Source organism: Condylostylus longicornis, unplaced genomic scaffold, assembly GCF_029603195.1.
Source record: "Condylostylus longicornis isolate FDR11 unplaced genomic scaffold, ASM2960319v2 ptg000040l, whole genome shotgun sequence".
In the NCBI taxonomy this organism is placed as follows: Eukaryota; Metazoa; Arthropoda; class Insecta; order Diptera; family Dolichopodidae; genus Condylostylus; species Condylostylus longicornis.
Window position 1 is genome coordinate 5,611,162 of NW_026578009.1, and position 21,624 is coordinate 5,632,785.

General features: G+C 25.3%; 1 protein-coding gene across 1 annotated transcript; it reads left to right on the forward strand.

Moving 5' to 3' along the window:
• Positions 1-205: 205 nt before the first annotated feature.
• LOC129609784 (meckelin) lies at positions 206-19,715 on the forward strand. Its single transcript, XM_055521904.1, has 10 exons — positions 206-533; positions 4,905-5,054; positions 12,052-12,998; positions 13,067-13,660; positions 13,735-13,869; positions 14,368-14,499; positions 15,595-15,962; positions 16,175-16,340; positions 18,117-18,204; positions 19,471-19,715. Exons 1-10 carry the CDS (start codon positions 206-208, stop codon positions 19,713-19,715), a joined length of 3,153 nt encoding a protein of 1,050 aa, XP_055377879.1.
• The last annotated feature ends 1,909 nt before the right edge of the window (positions 19,716-21,624 follow it).

Genomic DNA, 21,624 nt, shown 5'->3' on the forward strand with positions numbered 1-21,624 from the left:
CATTTGCCAATATTCTTTCAAAAAAATTAATATCTAATATTATACAATTTAATAGAATAAATTAATCATATTAACAAGGTCTCTTATTTAAAAATTTGACATTATTTTCAAAATTCAGTAATATGGAATTAAAATAATAGCAAATTAATTTAAATATTTTTCTAAAATTTATTTACAAAAACTTAAAAACGAAAAACTTACAAAAATGAAAAAAATAGAAAGCCATACGATTGAGTCCAGCATGGATTTTCTTAAAAAAATTCGGAATGCAAAAAGTAAATTGGTAGTAATTGAATTCTTCTCAGATGCATCAGTAATCCATGGTCCTGTTGTCGAAAATTTACAAAAGAGCATGGCACCTTTTAAGACACAAATAATTTATTTAAAAGTTAATGCTGATTTGGCAACAGATTTGACACGTCGTTACAGGGTGTTAACTACTCCAACAATAATTTTTCTTAAAAATTATAAAGTTGTTGATAAAGTAGTAAGAAATGATCCAGAAAAATTTCAAGAAATATTTGATCAATATTGTAATTGTCCGTACCATTGAATTTTTGTAAAGATAAGAAGAGTAAATAAGAATAAATAAAATTTATTTTTATAAATTTTACATGAATACGTACATAAATTAATTTTCAATTAAATCATTTCTGTATTGAACTTTGAAACGTAATAATTTTCAACAAGGATTAATATTAATGATTTTTATTCTATTAAGTTTTGGATTGAAAAAATTTATCGAAAAAATTTGATGGCAATATAGTTCATCTCAACATTTTTTATGCGATTGACAATAACACTGAATCGAGGTGGAAGTAACCTGTAACTAACAACGACAACTCTCATTATGACTGATAGTTTTATGATTATGAAGGGTTAACAGTGTGGCAAATTCTGAGTGATAGTGACATTTATCATAAAAGTTTTAAAATATTTATTATAGACAGGAATCATTCGTGAATGAATTACTGTTACTTAATGATTTGATATTCAGAATAGGCCCCAATGTAAGTTGGATTGCACATCATAGTTTCCGTCATACTAAATTTTTAATTTAATCCAATGACAAGTATAACACATTTCATTAGAAAGTTTTTCTTGTTATACAGTTATTATAATTTTTATATCAAGATTTAAATATCTACTTCTATACTACATCAAGAAGTGAACTATAAATGAGTTTGAACCCATAATCCAAAACAATTAGGAAAAAGTGCTTCCATGCAAAATCTGCATTTGTAATATTTTAAAATTGTATACAAATTTACAATTTAATTAATTTAACGCAATTAATTTCTAATAGAAATAAATATTGTGCTATTGTCACAAATTCATGAATTACAATTATTGCAGTATAACATTAAACAATTACAATTCTATATGTGGATTTCCTTAATAACTTTCTAAATTTCTTTGCGCTATAACAGAAGTTAATTGTAATGAGATATTTTCATTTTTATAAAATTATGCATACATACATATAATTACGTATAAAATTGTGCACGCATATATTTAACATACAATCTTCATGCTCACAAAATTTAAAAAAAACTTCTAATAATAAGGTATTCAAAATAGTGTAGTGTCACGAATTCCTGGTTTTTGTCTAATTATCATGAAATACAAGACAAATTAAAGCAATTTACTGAGCATTTCAATGGAAACAAGTACAAACAATTAAAATGTTGATTTCAAATGAAAAATTTTTGTTAAATTGAATGATTTTTTACTTAAGTCAACGAAAAGTGTTAATTAAATATTTCACTTTCACTCCTATAAAATATAGTAGAAACTGCTACTTAAAGTTTCCATTTAAGATTCTTTTTACGTACAATATTTCATCTTTTAAAGATTAACTGGTAAAAAAATATTCTGAACCAAGCATATACAATTAAGTTTTACTATTACCAATTCACCATATTTTTTAGCGTTCAGTCAATCAGCAACGCACGTTATTTTAGCGAATACTTTCTTTTCAGGCATTCTGTTTCAAGTGCATACATGCAAAATTTTAAAAATTTATTGTACAGCAAATCAGACTCGAAGAATAATTTTTCTTTTTTTCATTTTAAATTTTTCAAAGATTTCCATTTTAACAAACAAATCGAAATTTGCTGAATTACTTTTAAGTAAATATTGCATAAGTTTGGGATGAACAATTTTTCAACCAAAATTTACGATAAGTAAACGACAGTTAAAATAAATGAAAGCAATTCGTAAATTGTTAAAATTAGAAATTTTTTTTTAAATTTTTAATTTAGGTGTCAAGTAACAATGTTTATGAAAATGAAATCAGAGGCCATTTTAAAATATACATACATAAATATAAAATTATAAATTATAATGTTTTACTTTTTAGGGCTTTTCAACTAAATAATTTTAAACTAACTATAACTAATTGTGAATAAACGAATACTTAAATAAACTAAGAAATTTTGAAATTTTACGACCACATCCTTGAATAAATTATTAAATTAAAATATGTTGAAGGAGCATGAATTAATTGTGAACGCGCCAGTGTTAAGTTATTACCATATATATTAAGTTATTACCATAAGCTTGAATTATAACATGTTGTGTATGTATGTACATGTATTTCAACATATGGGCAATATGGGTAATTACTTTAATCGATAAGAATTTCTGCGGCAGTATAATGTACATATATTCAAATAATCAAAGAATTGAACGCAAAAATGTTCTTAGAAATTCAAACAGGTTTTTTTTTAAGTTTGCTATTTGTAACTTGTTAACATTATCTATAATCATAAAAAAAAATAGTTTGATACTTAATATGCTTGTCCTTCTTGTTGTACAAATTTGCATCTAGATTTTAAAAATAACGGAATGATTGACCGTGTCCATTCTGTGATATCTGGAACATCCGGGCGAATGAATGAATCTAAGATTTGCTGAATAATTTATATGGTGGTCTATGTTATTTATATAGTTTATTGTACTTTACTTAAGCACTCTTTATTTTCAATATTTTCTTAAAATGATTGAATAGCTTTTTTAGTTCTATAACAGCTGCACTAAGAACTCTTGCAATCTTAACGACATCGAACACATACGTTCGTAGTCACAAATCAATTTTAAGCAAGCAATTTTAGTTGAACATTTCAATTATATCCGCATCATTGGGTGTATGTACATTTAGCATGATCTACACGTATGCTGCTTTAATTATTACACTGTTTCCAGTTACTAATTTTACTTTTCCTTCATTATATTTTTTCTAAAATATTCTTTAGTAATTTAAAAACTGATTAAATATTTTAATATTTTTATTTATCGTAAATGTAGCTTACCCCAAAATGCATATCAAATAAGAAAATCGAAAAAATTTCGAAAAAGTCGAATAAAATTATCGCCCAAATCAAGATGCTATAAATTTGGTATACCTTAACTTACTCTTAACTTTGTAATCAATCATATTATACTAATACCTTTGTAATTTTATGGCTAAATTACATGCAAACAGTTTTGAAATCTGTATAGATTTAACAGGCTTATCAGTACCCCCTCTATGAGTGTATTGGTATTTTATAAAATAATTTTTTTCACTGTTAAAGACATTTCTTATTTAACGTAATTTAAAAGAGTGTTCCATCTAAAATTTCGTTTTAATAACATTCTTAGTTACTGATTATTCTGTATAATTATACCTTATCATTAACCAACTTGTCAACACCAAATTTAGCTTACCTAAATTTTTATTTTTTTTTTCTTCATTTAAATTTAGCAGCTCTGTACAAATCCAACGATTTACAAAATACTGAAATTTTTAATTCAAACATTTAACAAATAATAATTTTAACACAAAATACGTTAAGCTAAGAGTTATTAGAGCTTTGTTCTTTTCAAAATTGAATTATATTTTTTCAGGTAATAAAAATTTTTACATAAGTTTCGAATATTAATTTGATTTCTGATGCTGTATCAAAGAGGCAATTAATAATTAAAATTAAAAATTTAAAAATACAAAAGTTCTCTTGAAACACCTTTTATGATCTGAACTAGAATTCGAAAATAAAAAATAATTTCCACCCTTCTATAATTAAAAAAAAATATTTATTCACATGCTATAATTTATTGAAACAAAACCTTAACAAACTTAGCGCGTCTATAAAGTGGCAGGGTTTTTCAATCTACCTATGTATAGTAATTTTCTATATTAATTAAGAAATTATTAATATTATACACCTCCCGAAACCGAAAATTAACACAAATAATTTTTTTATTAATTCAAAATTATATCCCTTTTTGAAAAGCGCCCTTGTTAACCTCATTTTTTAATATATAAGTAGTAGAAAACATGAAAGCAGACTTCCTCAGTAACTTGAACTCTTTTGAACTGATTTTTTTCTTTTTACTTGAAAAATCACCTGGTTTTTTAAGTCTACAAAATTAAAAATGTTTTGCCAATAATATAACAGCGATTGTCATGACTACGCACAAACATTTTGTTATAACTATAAATATATAAGAACTTAGTCCTTAATGGTACTAACAGAACGGCACGTATAAAGTTTTACTTACTTAAATTTTCAAAATAAAAATAACCTTCTATTAGTACGGTTTTTGTGGTCAACAAGTTAACTTGCATTTCGCTTGCTTTATGAAAAGGAAATGTGAAACGTGAATTCTTCAATTTCAAATACAATTGAATTTATTTTTTTTTAATATAAAATTCAAAATTATATATTTTATAAAATAAAAAAACCTCAGTAGCAAAATATATATTTTGATTTTGACAATAATTTGAAAATTCATTTTGAAAAAAAATAATAGTCATAGCAAACTGAGAGCACAAACTCATAAAAATTTTTTGATGGATCCATCAAAATATTTTGTAATTTTTATTATTCTTCCAACGGTAATATTTTCAAAAACGACAGGTGATTCGGATATAATTGAAGAAGAAACTAGTAGCACCAATAATATTTTTAAATATAAAAGTATATCAAGTTGTAAAAGGAATGAATATTACGATTTGGATTATTTTACATGTTTAACATGCGGAAAAAATTTAATTGGATCCGAAAATAGTAAGGATATTGATTTAATTTTAATAAATATAAATATAAAATCGAAGTTAAATCATTACATTTAAGGTTTTGTATATAAGTTTGTTTAATCAATTAGAAAAAATGGAATAAATTTTGTATATGTACATATGTACATACGTATGTACATATACATAATGTGCAACCCCATGAAAATGGAATTTGTAGAAATCAATTGAATTTTAGAAAAAAAAAATTTTTTCTTGTAGCTAAATTAAGTCAATAATTTTAGTTTTCAATATAGTAGCTTTTGATATACATCATAACCCGTTTATAAAACTCTCATATAAAAGAAGCTCTCGCTTGAAATAAACTATTTTCCATGAACTTATCATTTTACATTAATTTCAATGTGTTTTATACCCTTGCACCTTCTTGAAGAGTATATTTATTTTGGTACGGAGTTTGTAACCACTTGAACAAGTCATCTGCGGTTACGGACATGTACAGATATGCTTGCTCAGCGAAAAAATCAACTTTGATTTAAACATGTCCATCCGGCCGTCCGTCAGCTCGTACGATAACTCAGAAACAAATAAAGCAAATATCACTAAACTTTCACAAGTTGTTTCTTTTCCCAAAAGACGGTCTATTATAATTGGGCGAATTCATGTAACGGAATGTGGTAGCTGTCTTACAACTAGTGTGGTAGTAGGTTTTATTTAGAAAAATTCAAATATTCAACGTCGAATTTTAACAAAATCACAAAAATAATTTGAAGATTAATTTTTTAATAAATTATTTATAATAATATTGTAGAAAAATAACTCCTCATAATTATTTGATTAAGTTTAAATTTATTGCATACCTTTTGGATGGTATGAAAGCATATTTCAAATAAAAAACAAACATTTTCTATTATTTTCTATTTATGTGTACTTAAAGTAAGTCATAATAATAAATATTGTTAAAATTAAAATGAACTTGTTATACAATTTTAATTCTCGGAAATTATGTTTTCTACAAAAATATCATTTAACCTTAATGAAGCTGTCCAAAATTCTAGTCTAAACTATTCAAAACAAAAACATTCAAATTAATCAAGATAAAATTTTTTCTTTCTTTTCTCTTACTTTTACTAGTCAAAAAAAAAAAATAAGGAATTCAAAAGTGTATTTAATTTGATTTCTGTATTGTAATAGTGCCTAATTATACGAAACAGACGATAATTATCTTATATTTAAATATTTATACCCATATATTTATATAAGTATATAGGAAGCATTTCTTAATTTCTTGGCCCAATTCTGTAATATTTGACCTTTATCACAAATATCAATTTCTATACGGGCCGACATTATTTATTACCCCCTCCCCTATAGAATAATTTATTAGCAGAACAATCTTATTGTAATTACAGAAATTACGCGCGATTTAATTGCAATATAATTTTATGTTTATAATTTTAGGTATGGCTTTCTTATAGCTCTAAATTTTTTGATGTATACCATGAATGGTGCCCTATAATACGAAACCCATAATATAAACTTGATCCATTAACCTTTAATTGAAATTTTATTTATAAATTTTCTTCAAATTTAATTTTACTCAAAAACGAATCATTCAAATTTATGAATAATTGTTTAACTATATACTTTTTACCGACTGTATTGGTGTATACAATAGGTAGGTTATGTGATGGCAACAAATTTTGCATATCGAGTTTTCGATGGGAATACACTTCTCCATAGTAGGGAAGTGTAAATAAACTATTTTTAGCAACCTGTCGGTCTGTCGGCCTGTGTATGCACGCGTTTATCTCAAATTCGTCTGAACCGATTTTGATGAAATTTTATATGTAAGTTTATTTCCACCATGGCACGGATTGATCAACTTTTGGGATATATCAGACCTCGGGAACTGCACTTTTTAGCGTGCTTGTTTTACATTTTTGACCATTTTAAAGAAAATATTCAACCTATTTGCTTGAAATTTCATATATAAGCTTCGTTCGATCGTCCGCGAAACCTCCTAACTTTTGGAAGAAATCAGACGTCAGCAACTAGACATCTACGGAGCGAATTGATGGAATTTCTTGAAATTTGATATTTGAGTTTTGGTTGTTACCGAAACTAACTGGCGAGCATTTCAGGGAATTCGGGTAGAACAAAGCGAAATTCTACTAAGAGCCAAATTTACATTTTTCTAGGTATGTTAACTATAAGCTTACTAATGTCCTAAAAATTGGAAAGAAGTATGTAACAGATATTTATATAATATTCTGTAACATTTTCACTTAACCAGACAATACACATTGCGGTCGGTTATGTGCTGACCACGTCAGATTTTTTTTTTAATATAGTTAGATTTTAGTAGTAACATACGCACACACCAATATGCATATTTTACTATTTACAATACCATTTTAACTATTTATTTATTTCATTATCGATTTCTTTTTATATCTACGTAAACATTAATTTAACCTTATTTAAAAAAATATATCTTAAAGGTAATTTTACATTTATATTGTGGAAATGGTGAAAAAAAATAAATTCTAAATTATTATAGATTCGTTTTTATTTAATGGTGTTTGTAAATTTGAGTTTATAAAAGTTTTTTTTTATAAAATTTATTTTAATGTTCAGAAATGCGATAACAATTGGGTTTGTTATTTACGATGATCTTTCGGTATATAAAAGTCTGCTAACTCTCCGTATTGGGAATAGTAGCATTTGCAGGTCATTTAAATAATTTATTGTTTTATTCTGAAAGTGACTTAAGGCCATTTTCAAATTCAAATCTATTTCATTTTTAAAGCAATAATAATGGTAATAGTTGGAATTGAAATTATTACTTTTATTATGGTCGGCGAAGCGAATGGTTAGGCGAGTCGAATGAACTAGGCAAATCGAATGATATTTTAAATTATGATCGGTGAATACTTTCATTCCTCAAATCCAAAATGTTGCTAGCGCAAGACATTAGAAAACCTACCGAAAACAATATGTACATTGTTTTTGCTTTTTTTCAAAAACAATCGAATTTTTCTATCCTTTAGCAATTACGGTGTTGTTGTCCATTAATTTGTTTAAATGTTCGATCATAATAAGGACCTATGTACTTGGCTAGGAAAATAAATGTACTATCAAGCAAATAACCAGTTAACCCAATTTCTAGTTACAATAAACCCAAACAGTATAATATTTCATTTTTATTTGAAATTGTCTTAGATGGCGTCCAAAATAAATCATTCAATTAAAATATCAGAATTAGGGACTCGTAACAATCTATTATAAATTTTCTTAATTCATAGTTGCTCTATGCATAGTTAATTTTAAAGATTGTGTTAAGTACGCTGAATATTAATGTTTAAATCAATAAAAAGGAATTTAATTAAATTATTTGTTTATTGCAAGGATTCTAACTTAAGGTGGAGTGGGGAAACTTAAAGACCAATAAACGAAAATAAAAATTAATAACCCTTTAATTATCATTAATTACTTTTTGTGTCAGTTGTCAAATATGGTGTCAATTGGCACTGTTTTAAATCTATTCAATATAGTAAATTTGGATGTGTATTTATTTATTTAGTTAAAGAAATTAATTATATTTATACACTAAAATTTTAATAGAAACAATTATTTTATAGTTAGTCAATACAAAAATTTAAATTAGCCTTTAAATTTACTAATTAATTTACATAGTTTAAAAATTAAACTTACATGTAAGTTACTATACTCGTACAAGTTACTAGTATTGGCACACCCTTCAATATTGTAGTCATCTGTGTGAAGTAAAGAACTCGTTCATGCTGACCGAAAACCTGAGCGTCTGTATGCACTAATTTCGCCACGACTCATTTAACCTTTCTGCTTTATATTATAAAAGTTTTTATCATTTAAAAAAAGAAATTACTGTAATAATTTTTTCATTAGGTTTTTATTAACAATAATTTTATCATGCATTTTTCATATTTACTTGATTCATTTCGTGATAATTTTCTATAAATGTTATATGACGTCCCCCTAATAAAAAAGTAATTCGAGATGTATGAGAATAGCTTACAGTTTTGTAGAAATGTTTCCCATCAAATGCCTTCTACTTTTTTAATAGATTTTAAATACAATCGTATAAGCTAATATTATTCCATTGGAATGTTGTATTCAATAAATCGAAAGTATCTGTATCGATCATTCGAACACAGCCAATTCTTGTTCTACCAATATTTCGAAAATAATTAACTTCTTATTAAGTGTGATAATCTTCTTTACCCCATTCCTTTAAACACTTTAAGGCGCATCACATAATTGCCCCCAACAGTACAGAGCAGGGCTCAGGCCCTATTAGTAGAATTGTGTTGGTATACCAGTAACTTCTCAATTATTTTCATGTACGCCAAAATGCTCAGATACCAATGTCAACGTTAAAATATTGGGCCATAGAAATTCAATATATTTCTTTATCAGTTTCCATTTTACTCTAATTAATTTTGAAAACTTACTTATAATGATTCCACAACTTCTAGCTGTAATGAAAAGGATTAAAATTAAAAACAAAAACAATTTGTAAGAAAATTTGTAAGAAAAATTTTTAAAAGCAATCCGATAATTTAGATATATATGTACATATACATACATATATAGTTAAATAACGTTAACTGTGTACAATCTATAAACAAATTAAACACCTTTTGTAAAATTTCTAGAATCTACTGCTAGACTTTCGCGGTAATAAGTAATTTTTTCGAATATATTAAATAATTATAGAAAATATTGAATAATTTATTTAAGTTCCAAAATAAATTTATTATAGAGAATAAAAATATTTTACATTTCGGACGTATTGAGAAAATTAAATTAGAATAACAAGAAGTTGAAATGTTTTTATTGGTCAAAATTAATTATAAGAAAGTAAAGCGGAAATAAACAAAGTTGGGTCAAACCAATGTTTTGTAATTTAGCATTTTTCTCTTCAGGACGTGAAAATACCGCTTTTAAAAATAATCTATGTCCCTACTGTATTACTAGAATTATTTTTTTTTTTATTCATATACGAATAACTTTAAAAATTGCATGCTTCTAGGATGAACAATATAAGCGATCTGTGTGAAATAAAACAAAAAAAAAATGTTGAAAAAGACGTTAACGCAATGCTGGAATTAAAAAGGTTGATTATGTGAGTTTAGGGAAAAAAAATAAAAAGCTTGCAGTTTCAGAAATATAAAGCGCCAAAAATTTTCTAGGGAGATAGGAAAAAATTTTCTAGGGAAATAATTTTCTAGTATAGATCTACGCATGTACATGTAAAATTTCAGCTTTCAAGTGTAAAATTTCAGCTTCAAGGGTTCAGAAGTTTTGTAAATATGTCCATGGACGGACAGCGTGAAACTAAAAGCACTTTTTCTCAATTTTTTTTTTGGAAAAATGCCAAAAACGAAGTGTATTTTTTTTAATAAATTATTTTATGTTTAAAAAGCAAAACTTAATAAATATAAAACTTAATTACTATTCGTGTATAAAGAAAATTATTTAAAAAGTTGCTAAAAATAAGAAATTTTTTAAACGATAAAATTTTTACTTTTACATCCTACAAAAAAAAAGATTACATTAAAAATCCTTTTATTCTACAAAATATAGAACGGAATAGCTTTAAATTATTTGCAATAACATAGAAATAATGTGCCTATTATTTTCACTTTGTTTGTTTGTTCTTACGTTCATCCCTCTGTATACAAAACTACTACATTATCTAAACAATTTTTTAACTATTTTTAAGATCAACGCAAATTGTAATAAAATAACTCGCAAATAAAGACAAATTATAAAAGTTTGAAATTTTAGGTAGAAGACGTTAATAAAAGAGTTTTTTCCATTCTAGAACAATATTTTTTTCTATCTTCTCCTTACCAGGTATTTCTTTTCAAAATTTACAAAATTTCAGTTTTCGGCAATTTATTTTCGAATAGGTTAAGGTATGCTTTTCCAAATTTCTCCGAAATCAAACAACTAATGTTGGAGTCTCAAATTGTAAAATTTCCTATCTCAACACTGTCTTAATTAGTCATCCAAATAAAACATTTTATTAATGCTTCTTATATGTTCTCTATCCGTAAAGTATGCAATCGCAGTATTTGAACTAATAAGGGATAAAAGAAAAATTCATGCTTTTAAATCTCAAAGTTGTTACTTGACAATCCTTTGGATTTGGCAGTGCTTATTTACAACATGATATCGCACTTATTTAATTATTTTCAAAAGAAAAATTTAATCTGCAATTAGATTTTTCGTATTGTCACTTTTTAGTGTTTATTTGAATTTAAATTTTTTATTGAATTACTGAACTTACACCATCAAGTGCTAGTAACAAGAGTACAATTTTTATGAAAAAAAAATACTATTTTTGCAAACACTTTTCTAAAAATATTTCTCGCGTGTAAAAAAATCTAAAAAAATTTGTAATTTTTCTTTTAAATTGCTTGATTATTTATTACCACATTTGTCTATTAAAAAGCCGTCATACACAAGTTAAATTGTAGATTAGAGAAAATTTATTTGCTATACACCTAGTATGTACTCGTAAGACCTTTAGATATGACTTTTTGGCAAAATTTTGAACATTAATCAATACTGAAAAAGTTTACGTATATATATATATTCGAAGCAATCAATAAAACACAATGCTGAATTCAAATCTTTTAATATCTGACCTTGAAAATATGTTGATTAATTTATAAAATTTGTGAAAAATGAATTTTTGCCATACAAAATTGTAAAATTAAAATTTTATTCTTTATAACATTAATTACAAATTATAAGCAAAATATTAAGAATTACAAATTTAAGATTAATTTAAATAAGGTTTTCAAGTAAGACCCAACTTGTACAATACACAAAAGTAAGATATTTATGGAATATATGCAATGAATATATATTTTTTCCTAATCCGCCAATTTACAACCAATCAATGCATTGGAAACCAGTCAATTTATAAAATATTCTACAAAAAATATAATAAAAAATTTTCATATTTTTTCCAGAGTTTGATTGCGTGTGTCCGAGAGAGATAGCTACAAACATTCTCTTCGATACTTTTGAATATCAGCCAATTTGCGTAAGTAAATGTAATAAAACTTGCGTAATCGACTATATACCAAGATCAATACCTGATAATTCAATCGACTGTAAAATTAAATATGTTAGAGAAATTGTTAGATCAGCTCGAAATATTACAGTGAAATCACTTCAAATAGTACAGCCACCAGAATATCAAATTGAAAATGAAACAAATTGTAATGAATGTGATTTGGGAGCAAATTTTTTATATGAAAATTATTGTATTGAAAGCTCAATACTAAAGAATTATTTAAATTACAATGCTTTTGGTAACTGGGGTATTTATGCAAACTTAAAATTTACAGCTTTATTTTGTCGAACATTTAAAAATGCAACAGCTTGTAATCATTTAGCTAATTTGTGTGTTGCATCCTTTTATAGTTTAGATAAAAATTCACCATGTAGTATTTTCATATTAGCTCAAACTACAGAATATGCTTCCGTTTATAGTGATGAAGACTTAAAAGATATAAAACCGTTCATTTTTTATAAAAAAGCTGAAAAAAGTACCATACAAGAAATTGAAAAAACAATTGATTATTCATATAGTTTAGATGGTAAAAGTCAAGAAAGTTTTCTTCAATTTTACACAACAACTTATTCACTAGATGGTAAACTTCAACGTATGGGGCTAATATCACCAAATGATTTAAGTTTATGTAATCAATTCTCATTACCAGAACACCACAATTTTAAATTCGGCAAAAATTTCTTAATCAAATGTAAATTCAATTTAAGAAACTTAATAAATCTTGGTGAAATTATGGGTAATAAAAATTTTATAAATTTATTTTTGAATTATTCGATTGGAAAACAAGAATACTTGCAATCAGTACCAATTTTAATTAGAAATGCATTTTCTAATGATTTGGTAAGTATAATTTACAAAAACTATATATAGAATTAATATTGATCACTTAATGTTTTTACATATTTTAGAATACAAAGTTAGAAAATTGGCAGCTTGTAAAAAGATTTCAATTGATTGAAACTTTACCAAGATTACATCATGAACGTTATTCACCAATTTATGAGGATGCCTACAAAGTACAAATATTTCGATCAATTCGATTTGTTAATGATATTTTAATCGAATGTTCAATTCGAGACAATAATAAAATTTCAATTCCGATTATTAAAATTAATTATGAAAATGTCGATATATCTTCGAATAGTAGTTTGGACACTATGTATGGATTCAATTTCAAGATGAATTTTATAAAAGAACAATTTTTGAATTACTGGTTTGAAATTTTATTACCACTATTTTTATGTATTGGATTTGCATTAGCCTTACTTAGAACTTATAATTTTAAAACGCGACAAAATAAAGAATTCTATGATTTATCAGCATTCTTCCAATTCACCTTGTACTTATTTTCATATTTTGCTAATGCATTCTTTTTAATTGCTGCAATTGTTGCCATACATTGTTTCTTAGTATTTACAACACAAAAAATTGTCAGTATTATGTTGCCAATAGAACAATCAAATAATATTGAAATACTAATTTATTTTGCATTGGTTTTAAAGGTATATGGCTTTAAAATATTAAATGGAAAACATACCATATTGAAAGATCAAAACTTATTTTATTAATTTTTTAGAGTATTTACTTATTTTTTCATTTCTGGAGAATCATTAAAGTGGATCTATGTTTTATTGATTGGGAAAGACCGAGAGCAAATGATGTGCATTTCAATTTTAAAGGAAACTGTGACACTCCATCGGTTTGCTCTAGTGTAAAATTAATTTTTAAAATTTATATAAGCTGAATTTGCTTTTGTGTTAGTGGTTTTGAGTTTAAAACTGTTTGAAAAAGACAAGTATTTATGATTATGAAATCTTATGTCGATTTTAATGGCCTTTGTTGGTAGAATGATATTTAAATATTAAAAATACATAAAAAGCGAATTCAGTTTAAGAATTCAGCATGGAATATTGATTCACTTATTGCAATTTGCATTGAAAAACTAAGTTAATTGACGTCCAACCAATGCTTATGAACTTGCTTACAAACAAAACAAGTTCATAAGCATTGATAATAAGTTCATAAGCATTGATAAATAAAATATTTGTGACTTCAAAATTAGGAAAATACTGTATTAATACAAAATTCAGCAATCACAATTTTTAAGCTGAATTGCGTATTAATGTTCAGTATTATCTACTACAATTTTGAAGTCATGGTAGTTACGATGTACATTTATAAATATGCCAAAGGTTAAATTTTTTTGCAGGCTCGAAGTTACAACGAAAATTCAGTTTCTGCTTGGAGAATATTTTTTGTAGCAAATGAATGGATTCAATTGTGTAAAAGACGTAAAATTTCAATAACATTCCAATGCTTGCTTATGTGGATTTTCATGAGTGTAAGTATGGCTGAAATTATTAACTCACAAATTTGTACTGAAAACTATAAATTTGGTTTAATTATAAGATTTAATGGGATGAATTAGTACCATTTAGCATTGTATATCAAAATATTGTTGGGTGCACACAAACTCATAAATTAAGAGTTTTGTAAATTAAGAATCAATGCTTCTATCCATTCCCCAAAATAAATACTGTAGTATCTGAATTTCTCAAAACCCGCAAAATCTCAAAAATATTGAAATACAGTCTTGAGTCCTTACATTACTTATTTCATTTTAGTTTACAAATAGGAAATTTTCAAATCAGAATAATTTAGTTTAAAAGACTTCTTCGAAAATTGACCATTTTCGTTAAGAAAATTTCCAATTAAATTGGTTAAGTATGGTATATTTAAAAAAAATTTTTACAAAATTAAAACTTTAAATTAAATTATTTATATTTTTTCTAGCTATATACTCATCTGGCACCCAGCAAAAAAAAGTTTATTATCTTGCAATATGATTTGACAGCTCAAAATTTAATTAAACTTCCACAATTTAATTAAACTCCCAAAATTTAAGAAATTCTGTTACAAATCCCACATATAATAACGCGTACTTAATAAGATTTTTGGATAGATTTTCATAAACCCACATTATTTCTCAACTCAATTTTTCTTAAAGTAACAAATTAACAAAAAAATATTTTACTTTTCTTTTACAAAAACTCTCTTTCCGTGTTGTTCACGCAGTTATTCCTAAAAAATAATAAATCAAACTTTGAATATTTTTTATTGTCACTTTTGCACGTGTTACTTTCCGTGCAGCATCATTTGTAAGTAATTATTATAATATAAGTTTTTGATACTTTTGTATAAATTAATATGTAGGAGTATTTAATCTATCATTCTATATAAAAATGGGTGAGTCGATATTATATAAAACTTCTTCGAATTTATTCCAATTCAACATAATTTACACACTTGAAACTTTTTAATGCGAAGACTTTACGCATACTGGACCACATAATTTATTTTTTACATGATTTACAATCGAACACTCAAATAATTAATTTATTTATTTCCTTCACAACGCTTTTATTCTTTCTTTCAGATTATCCAGGAGAAATCATCAAAATTAACAGAAGATCGAATAATTCATTTTGCAATTGTGATAATTCTCTATACAACCATTTATTTATCGCAAAGACTCCTGAATTATATATTTTGTCAAATATTTGGAAACCCTTTACAACGTTTCATTGATATATGTTCATTAGCCAATATATCAGTTATGATATTATTACAAGATTCATATGGTTTTTATATACACGGTAGATCACCACATGGTTTCTCTGATACTGATATGTCTTCTATGATCTTACAATTGCAACGTGAATCTCATAATATGTGTGGTAAACGTGGTCTATTAATTGGTTCTGATCAACAAACTTATACAATTTTAGCACCAACTTTATTAAGGTATAATCTAATATAATATTTATATTGTTATAATATTTCAGAAGAATTCAAATACATATTTAAAAATAATAAAATTAAACACTGATAAATAATTTTTTATATAAAAATTCAGCAATTTACCTCGTATTTGTCTAGACAACTTTCATCGTAATGAATCTACTTTAACATTTTTTCAATAATAAAATTTTTTTTATGCTTTAATTTTATTTAAGATCCTATTACGGAAAGCTGTTAATGCCATTTTTAAAATCAGTAAACATCTCTCAAGTTCATTATGAAAAAGAATTTTCTTCACATAAGGTATTCGATTGCACACTTGAAAAGACAACAGTGGCTTATAGTAGTGTAAATCGATTCTTTTGCGCTTTTATCGATCATGTACGTATATAACGTAACTTTATTACTATACACAAATAAAAGGTATAAAAATTTGATTTTTAAATTCTAACAAAAACAATAAAAAAAACATTTTCAACTTTTATATAACAACTAGAATTTTAGTGTCATACCATTTACAAAATTATTATTAATGTCTATACACCTTATACATATGTATATACTTACATAATATAATTTTTTAAAAATAACACGGAAAAAAATAAGTTCTAAATCTTACGTCACAAACAATAAATTAATTAAGTCGAAGATTTATTAGTCATTATAAAATATTCAAAATTCGTCAAATTATTTATTACTAAATTAGTTTTTCTCTATTTAAATTTCAATTTAAATATTGTACAGTATACAGATTAAGGAAATTACAGTGATAAAATCTGCAATCTATGTAATTGACGTTAGATTTGCACTTAATAGGTAGCGTTAATTGAAAAAATAATATGTACACTTCGTATACATTCGTAATATATGTTTGAATATAATAGTTAGTACAACTGTTATATTCAAACGTATAGATAAGAATTGTCCGTATCAGAATACAGAATTTAAATCTTATTTAATTTTATTGTTAATTTGCATACTAAAAATATATGCATTATCGGGCAAATGTATGCGAAACTTCAATTCTATTCATTTTAAATATATAGGAGTAGATATTACAAAGTATATTAATATATTATTATGTACAAAATGTTATATTTCGTAAAAAAATTAATATTTCATAGAAGCTAATTCAATATTAATAAATTTATTAATATATTATTATTTTCTATATTAATAAAATTACAGTGAAAACATTCTGGCCTATCCCATCGCATGAATAATATAATAATATTACAAACAAGACAGAAATAAATTTATTCTTGTTATGGGAACGTGACTTATATATATATACATATATATTCTTAGACACATTTCAGCTTGTTTGTTTGTCTGTTTGCCTGCGCATATTAATTTCGTGTATCCTGACTTCGGCAGAAACGATTTTAATAGAATTTTAATGAGTTTATACTTTGGCCATGTGATTGATAGTGATGAATTAATGAGCCGACTTTATATTTTTAATATTTTATATAAAATTATTAATTAGCTTTCTTGAAATTCAATTATATGCGTTCTAATTTGCAATAACATTAGAAAATAACTAGAAGCAGTTTAATGAAATAAACAAAGAAAATTTCTTCATAGAACTGTAGAACAAACGGATAACGAGTCAAAGAAACAAGTCAAAGAAGAAAAACAAAAAAAAAAATTTTTTTTTTTCTACTCATATCAGTGACTAACCGCTTAAACGGATATTTTAAAAACTGAGGTACAGAGGTATGAGCAAATCATACGTAAAGCTATTCGAAGGACAAATAACTTTCGTTGAAATACAAAACAATCGAAATAACATGTGAATTGGATATTGTCTTTTATTGTACAATTATATTATTATCAAAAGATTTTAAATGTAAAAATAAACAACAGCAACGTGCACATAGCTGTAAAACAATAATAACATGCATATATCGTTAACGTTTGTTCGGAGTCACATTGTAAATCTTATAGAAATAAAGTTACCAGTTAACTTAATTTACTATAGTTCTTAGAGTTTCTGCACACATTAGATTTTAAAAAAAATCATGTTAAAAATATTCTAAAAGATAGTACGTATAAGAATGGGTAAAAAATTTTTTAAAGCTGTTTTTATTTTTTGTAAATTATAAAATTTTTCTTTAAACTGCAATTACAAATAAATTTTTTTTATATTTTTAGGCTATTAAGGATTTAGATTACATATTGAAAGAAAAAAATATTATTGAAAAAATTTTGGATTGTGAATTTGACAATTATTTAACCGAAAGTGAGTATACATCATGTAGTTCTTCTACATCATATGGAATAAATGTTTGAAAAAATGCATGAGACAATCACTTATAATTAAAATGCAATACTTAAAATTTAAGTTTTTTTATAATGACTAAATGAGATTATAGACGTTATCCTTTTGAATTTTTGCTAAATAGTTCCATAGACATAGTTCCATATACATATACATTTATTACATGTAATGATTGTGTAATAAATCTTGTAATAATGTAATGTAATAAATATCTAAATCAGTAAACAATAACTAGGATTCCTTAAATAACATTCTAAAGGCAGTACGTTAATTGTGTGTCATTAAAAAACATCCTAATCAATATTTGACTCAAATATTTATAAAAACAATTGCTCATAAAATCATTGTATAAGAAAGCTTAGTATTATATAGTAAATAAATTTCAGGATTTTATTAAGGTTTCCGAATTTCAATCAACAAAATGCAATCAATTAATCTAAATAGAATGGCTATAAGCTAATTTTAACAACTGCTTACATTCATATATATCGTAGTTATAAATAGGACATTATTGCTTAAATTATCTATCTTATACGTATACCTACTCAAATTAATTAAATTAAAACATTTAATAAGGCTCATGCAATGTAACAATGTAAAATAGTCTAGCATCGGATTGTTTCATGTATAAAAAAAAAACATACACTGATATTTTTTACTAGACTTAAATATACTTGACCTAAGCCCTAATGCATAATTTAAAAATAATTGCTTCTGCATATATATTTTTTTTTGTTTTGAAAATTCGTTTATAACTTTTTTAGAATTATCAGTAAAAAATTCTGGAAGGGAATAACTAAACATTTATTTAAACTATAGTTGGCATTTAAATTATCTGAATTTTTTTTACTTTACAATTTAAATATTGCACTTGTGCCGGTCTCACCTATGTGAGTATTTACGTGAAAACTTTTAGTGTTTAATTATTTGAAATTTTGCTAATAATTTATTGGGTAAACCAATTTATTAAGTAACAAAAACGACTATAATCTCACAATAATCTGGCAATACTTTCAAACTAAAACATTCTTTGAAATATAAAAAAAATTAGCCCACATATAATGCTATAATTAAATAATAACGATTGATGCTATAATTAAACAATTAATAATTATTATGAGCAGAACCTGATTATTCCAATATTGTTAGGGATCAAATCTTCATATAAAATTTAATTTATTCAACATCAATAATTCCCATTTTAATTATTATTCTTTTTTTTTTCAGATAAGGGAACTTTTTACATCGACAACAATTTCTCATTTTCAAGAGTTTTCTTATATGGCAATGAATTTCAATTATTTTTATTTGAAATTATTTTGATATCAACTATATTTTTAGCGACAGGAAATATTTTAATTGCAATTTTTATTATGTGTTTAGTACAAAAATTAATAAAAAAGATTTTTTGCTCAAAAATGAAAAGCAACTTGTCAGCCAAAACATTAATAGATAGAAGATTTTTACTTTAAGTTAAATAATATTTAATTGTAATTTTAAGTTTTTAATAAATAAAATCGAATAAAGTTTTGTTAAAACTAAAAATTAGAAATGCTTGAATTTTATGTTTAACGTTTAATTTTACATTGCTACAGAACCAACGAAGTAGCGCTTCTTTTGTACAGATGCATGTATATGTGATATGTATGCACAATGTTAAATTTTCTAAGAAGGCTCATTAGCATTATTATACAAAAAAAAAACTGCTAAATTTAATTAGATTTTAAAAAAATGTGACAATTAAGAATAAACTCTGAGGCTTTTCATATTTTCTTCATTAGAAAAGGTGTTACTAACACATAATCGATCATTCTTAAAAAACGATACAAATATTGCAGAGAATATCAAATTTTGTGAAATAGTGCGATTACTAATATTTTTTAACAAATTTAAAGCAAAAAGGTTGAATTGAAAGCCGGAAATGCAAATAACCCGTTTCCCTTAAATTTGTACTCGTATGTTTGTCTTTGATATTATTCTCGTGCTATCAACAAAGTACTGGTTTTTCAGTCAGACCCTCAATAATTTCTTTAATTTCTAAATTATCAAAATCTGGATAAAAATAATATATTACAATCTTTGGATTGGTTTAAAGTTTTCAAGGGTGCCATTTTTACGGGACTAGAATCTTTCATATCGATACCGTAATGTGTTTTTAATTAGTTTATTTTATTTTTATGACAGAAGAAAGAAAAAAAATAAAAATACAAAACCCCACAATAAGTCAAAATTTAATTACAGCTTTGGTAGGCAGTTCACCCAATCACTTACAAAAATCGGTTTTATATAATTTTTTATACCATTTCGTAAATTTTATTAAAATAAATTATTTTACTTTGCAATTTTTTAATTTCAATTAAGAATATAAATTGATTCCCCACTCTGTCTGAAAGTTAAATCAAGACTGATAATTTTTGTGTATGTATATGCGTATACATATAAGCATACATTGATTTGGGAATAGGTATGTATATAGCCGAACAAGTCAAGAAAATTCACGACAATTCCAAGTATCAACAATATTTGATTTAATGCATACTTTAAAAGTGAAACTTTTCACAGCTACCCAGAATGGAGCAAAACCGGGTTCATGCTATTACAAGATTCTTCACTGGGCATATTATCTGAACAAATATCATTTGCAAAAACTGGGCAAATCGAACTCCGTTTCGTGTAGATTCTGCCGGGACGATAAGGAGACGGCCATACATATTGTGTGTAACTATCTCCGACTGGCCGTCACGAGGCGTAGAAGGTTGGGCGGAACATTCTTCGTTTATTTACTCAAGATCGAGATAATATAAGTGAGATACGAGTGGACTGCAATAAACACCGCATGGCTGGCTGCGGTGTGATAAAGGTATTCCTTTGCTAATATTTGTTTTCAATAATCTGTAAATTTACAATTTGTTTACCAACAATAATTAGCAATATAAAGAAATCATAAGGAAATTTAAAAAGAATTTTTCCCAATTGTTTTACATTAATCTTATAGTGGAGGTGTGATATACGAGTATGTTTTCATTAAAGTACTTGTACTTTATTTTTACCATAGTAAAAAGGTATGTATGAAGATGATCGATTCCATCAATACATAATTATAATTTGTAAATTACATATAAAAAATCATGTAAATTAGAATATCAAATAGGTTATGAATTTATGTATGAACATACAAAAGTGACAAGGTTGGAGTAAAGTTTGCTTTTATTTCATATGTTTTACTTATTATTTGTACTTTTTATAATAAATTTACCAAAATATTCATTTGTATTTGATTATTTATTTGGAAAATATATTAAATATAATTTATAATATTATTTACATTTAGTTATATTGTTTGTATATGTAAACGCAATAATTCAGCGTTGATTGATAGAA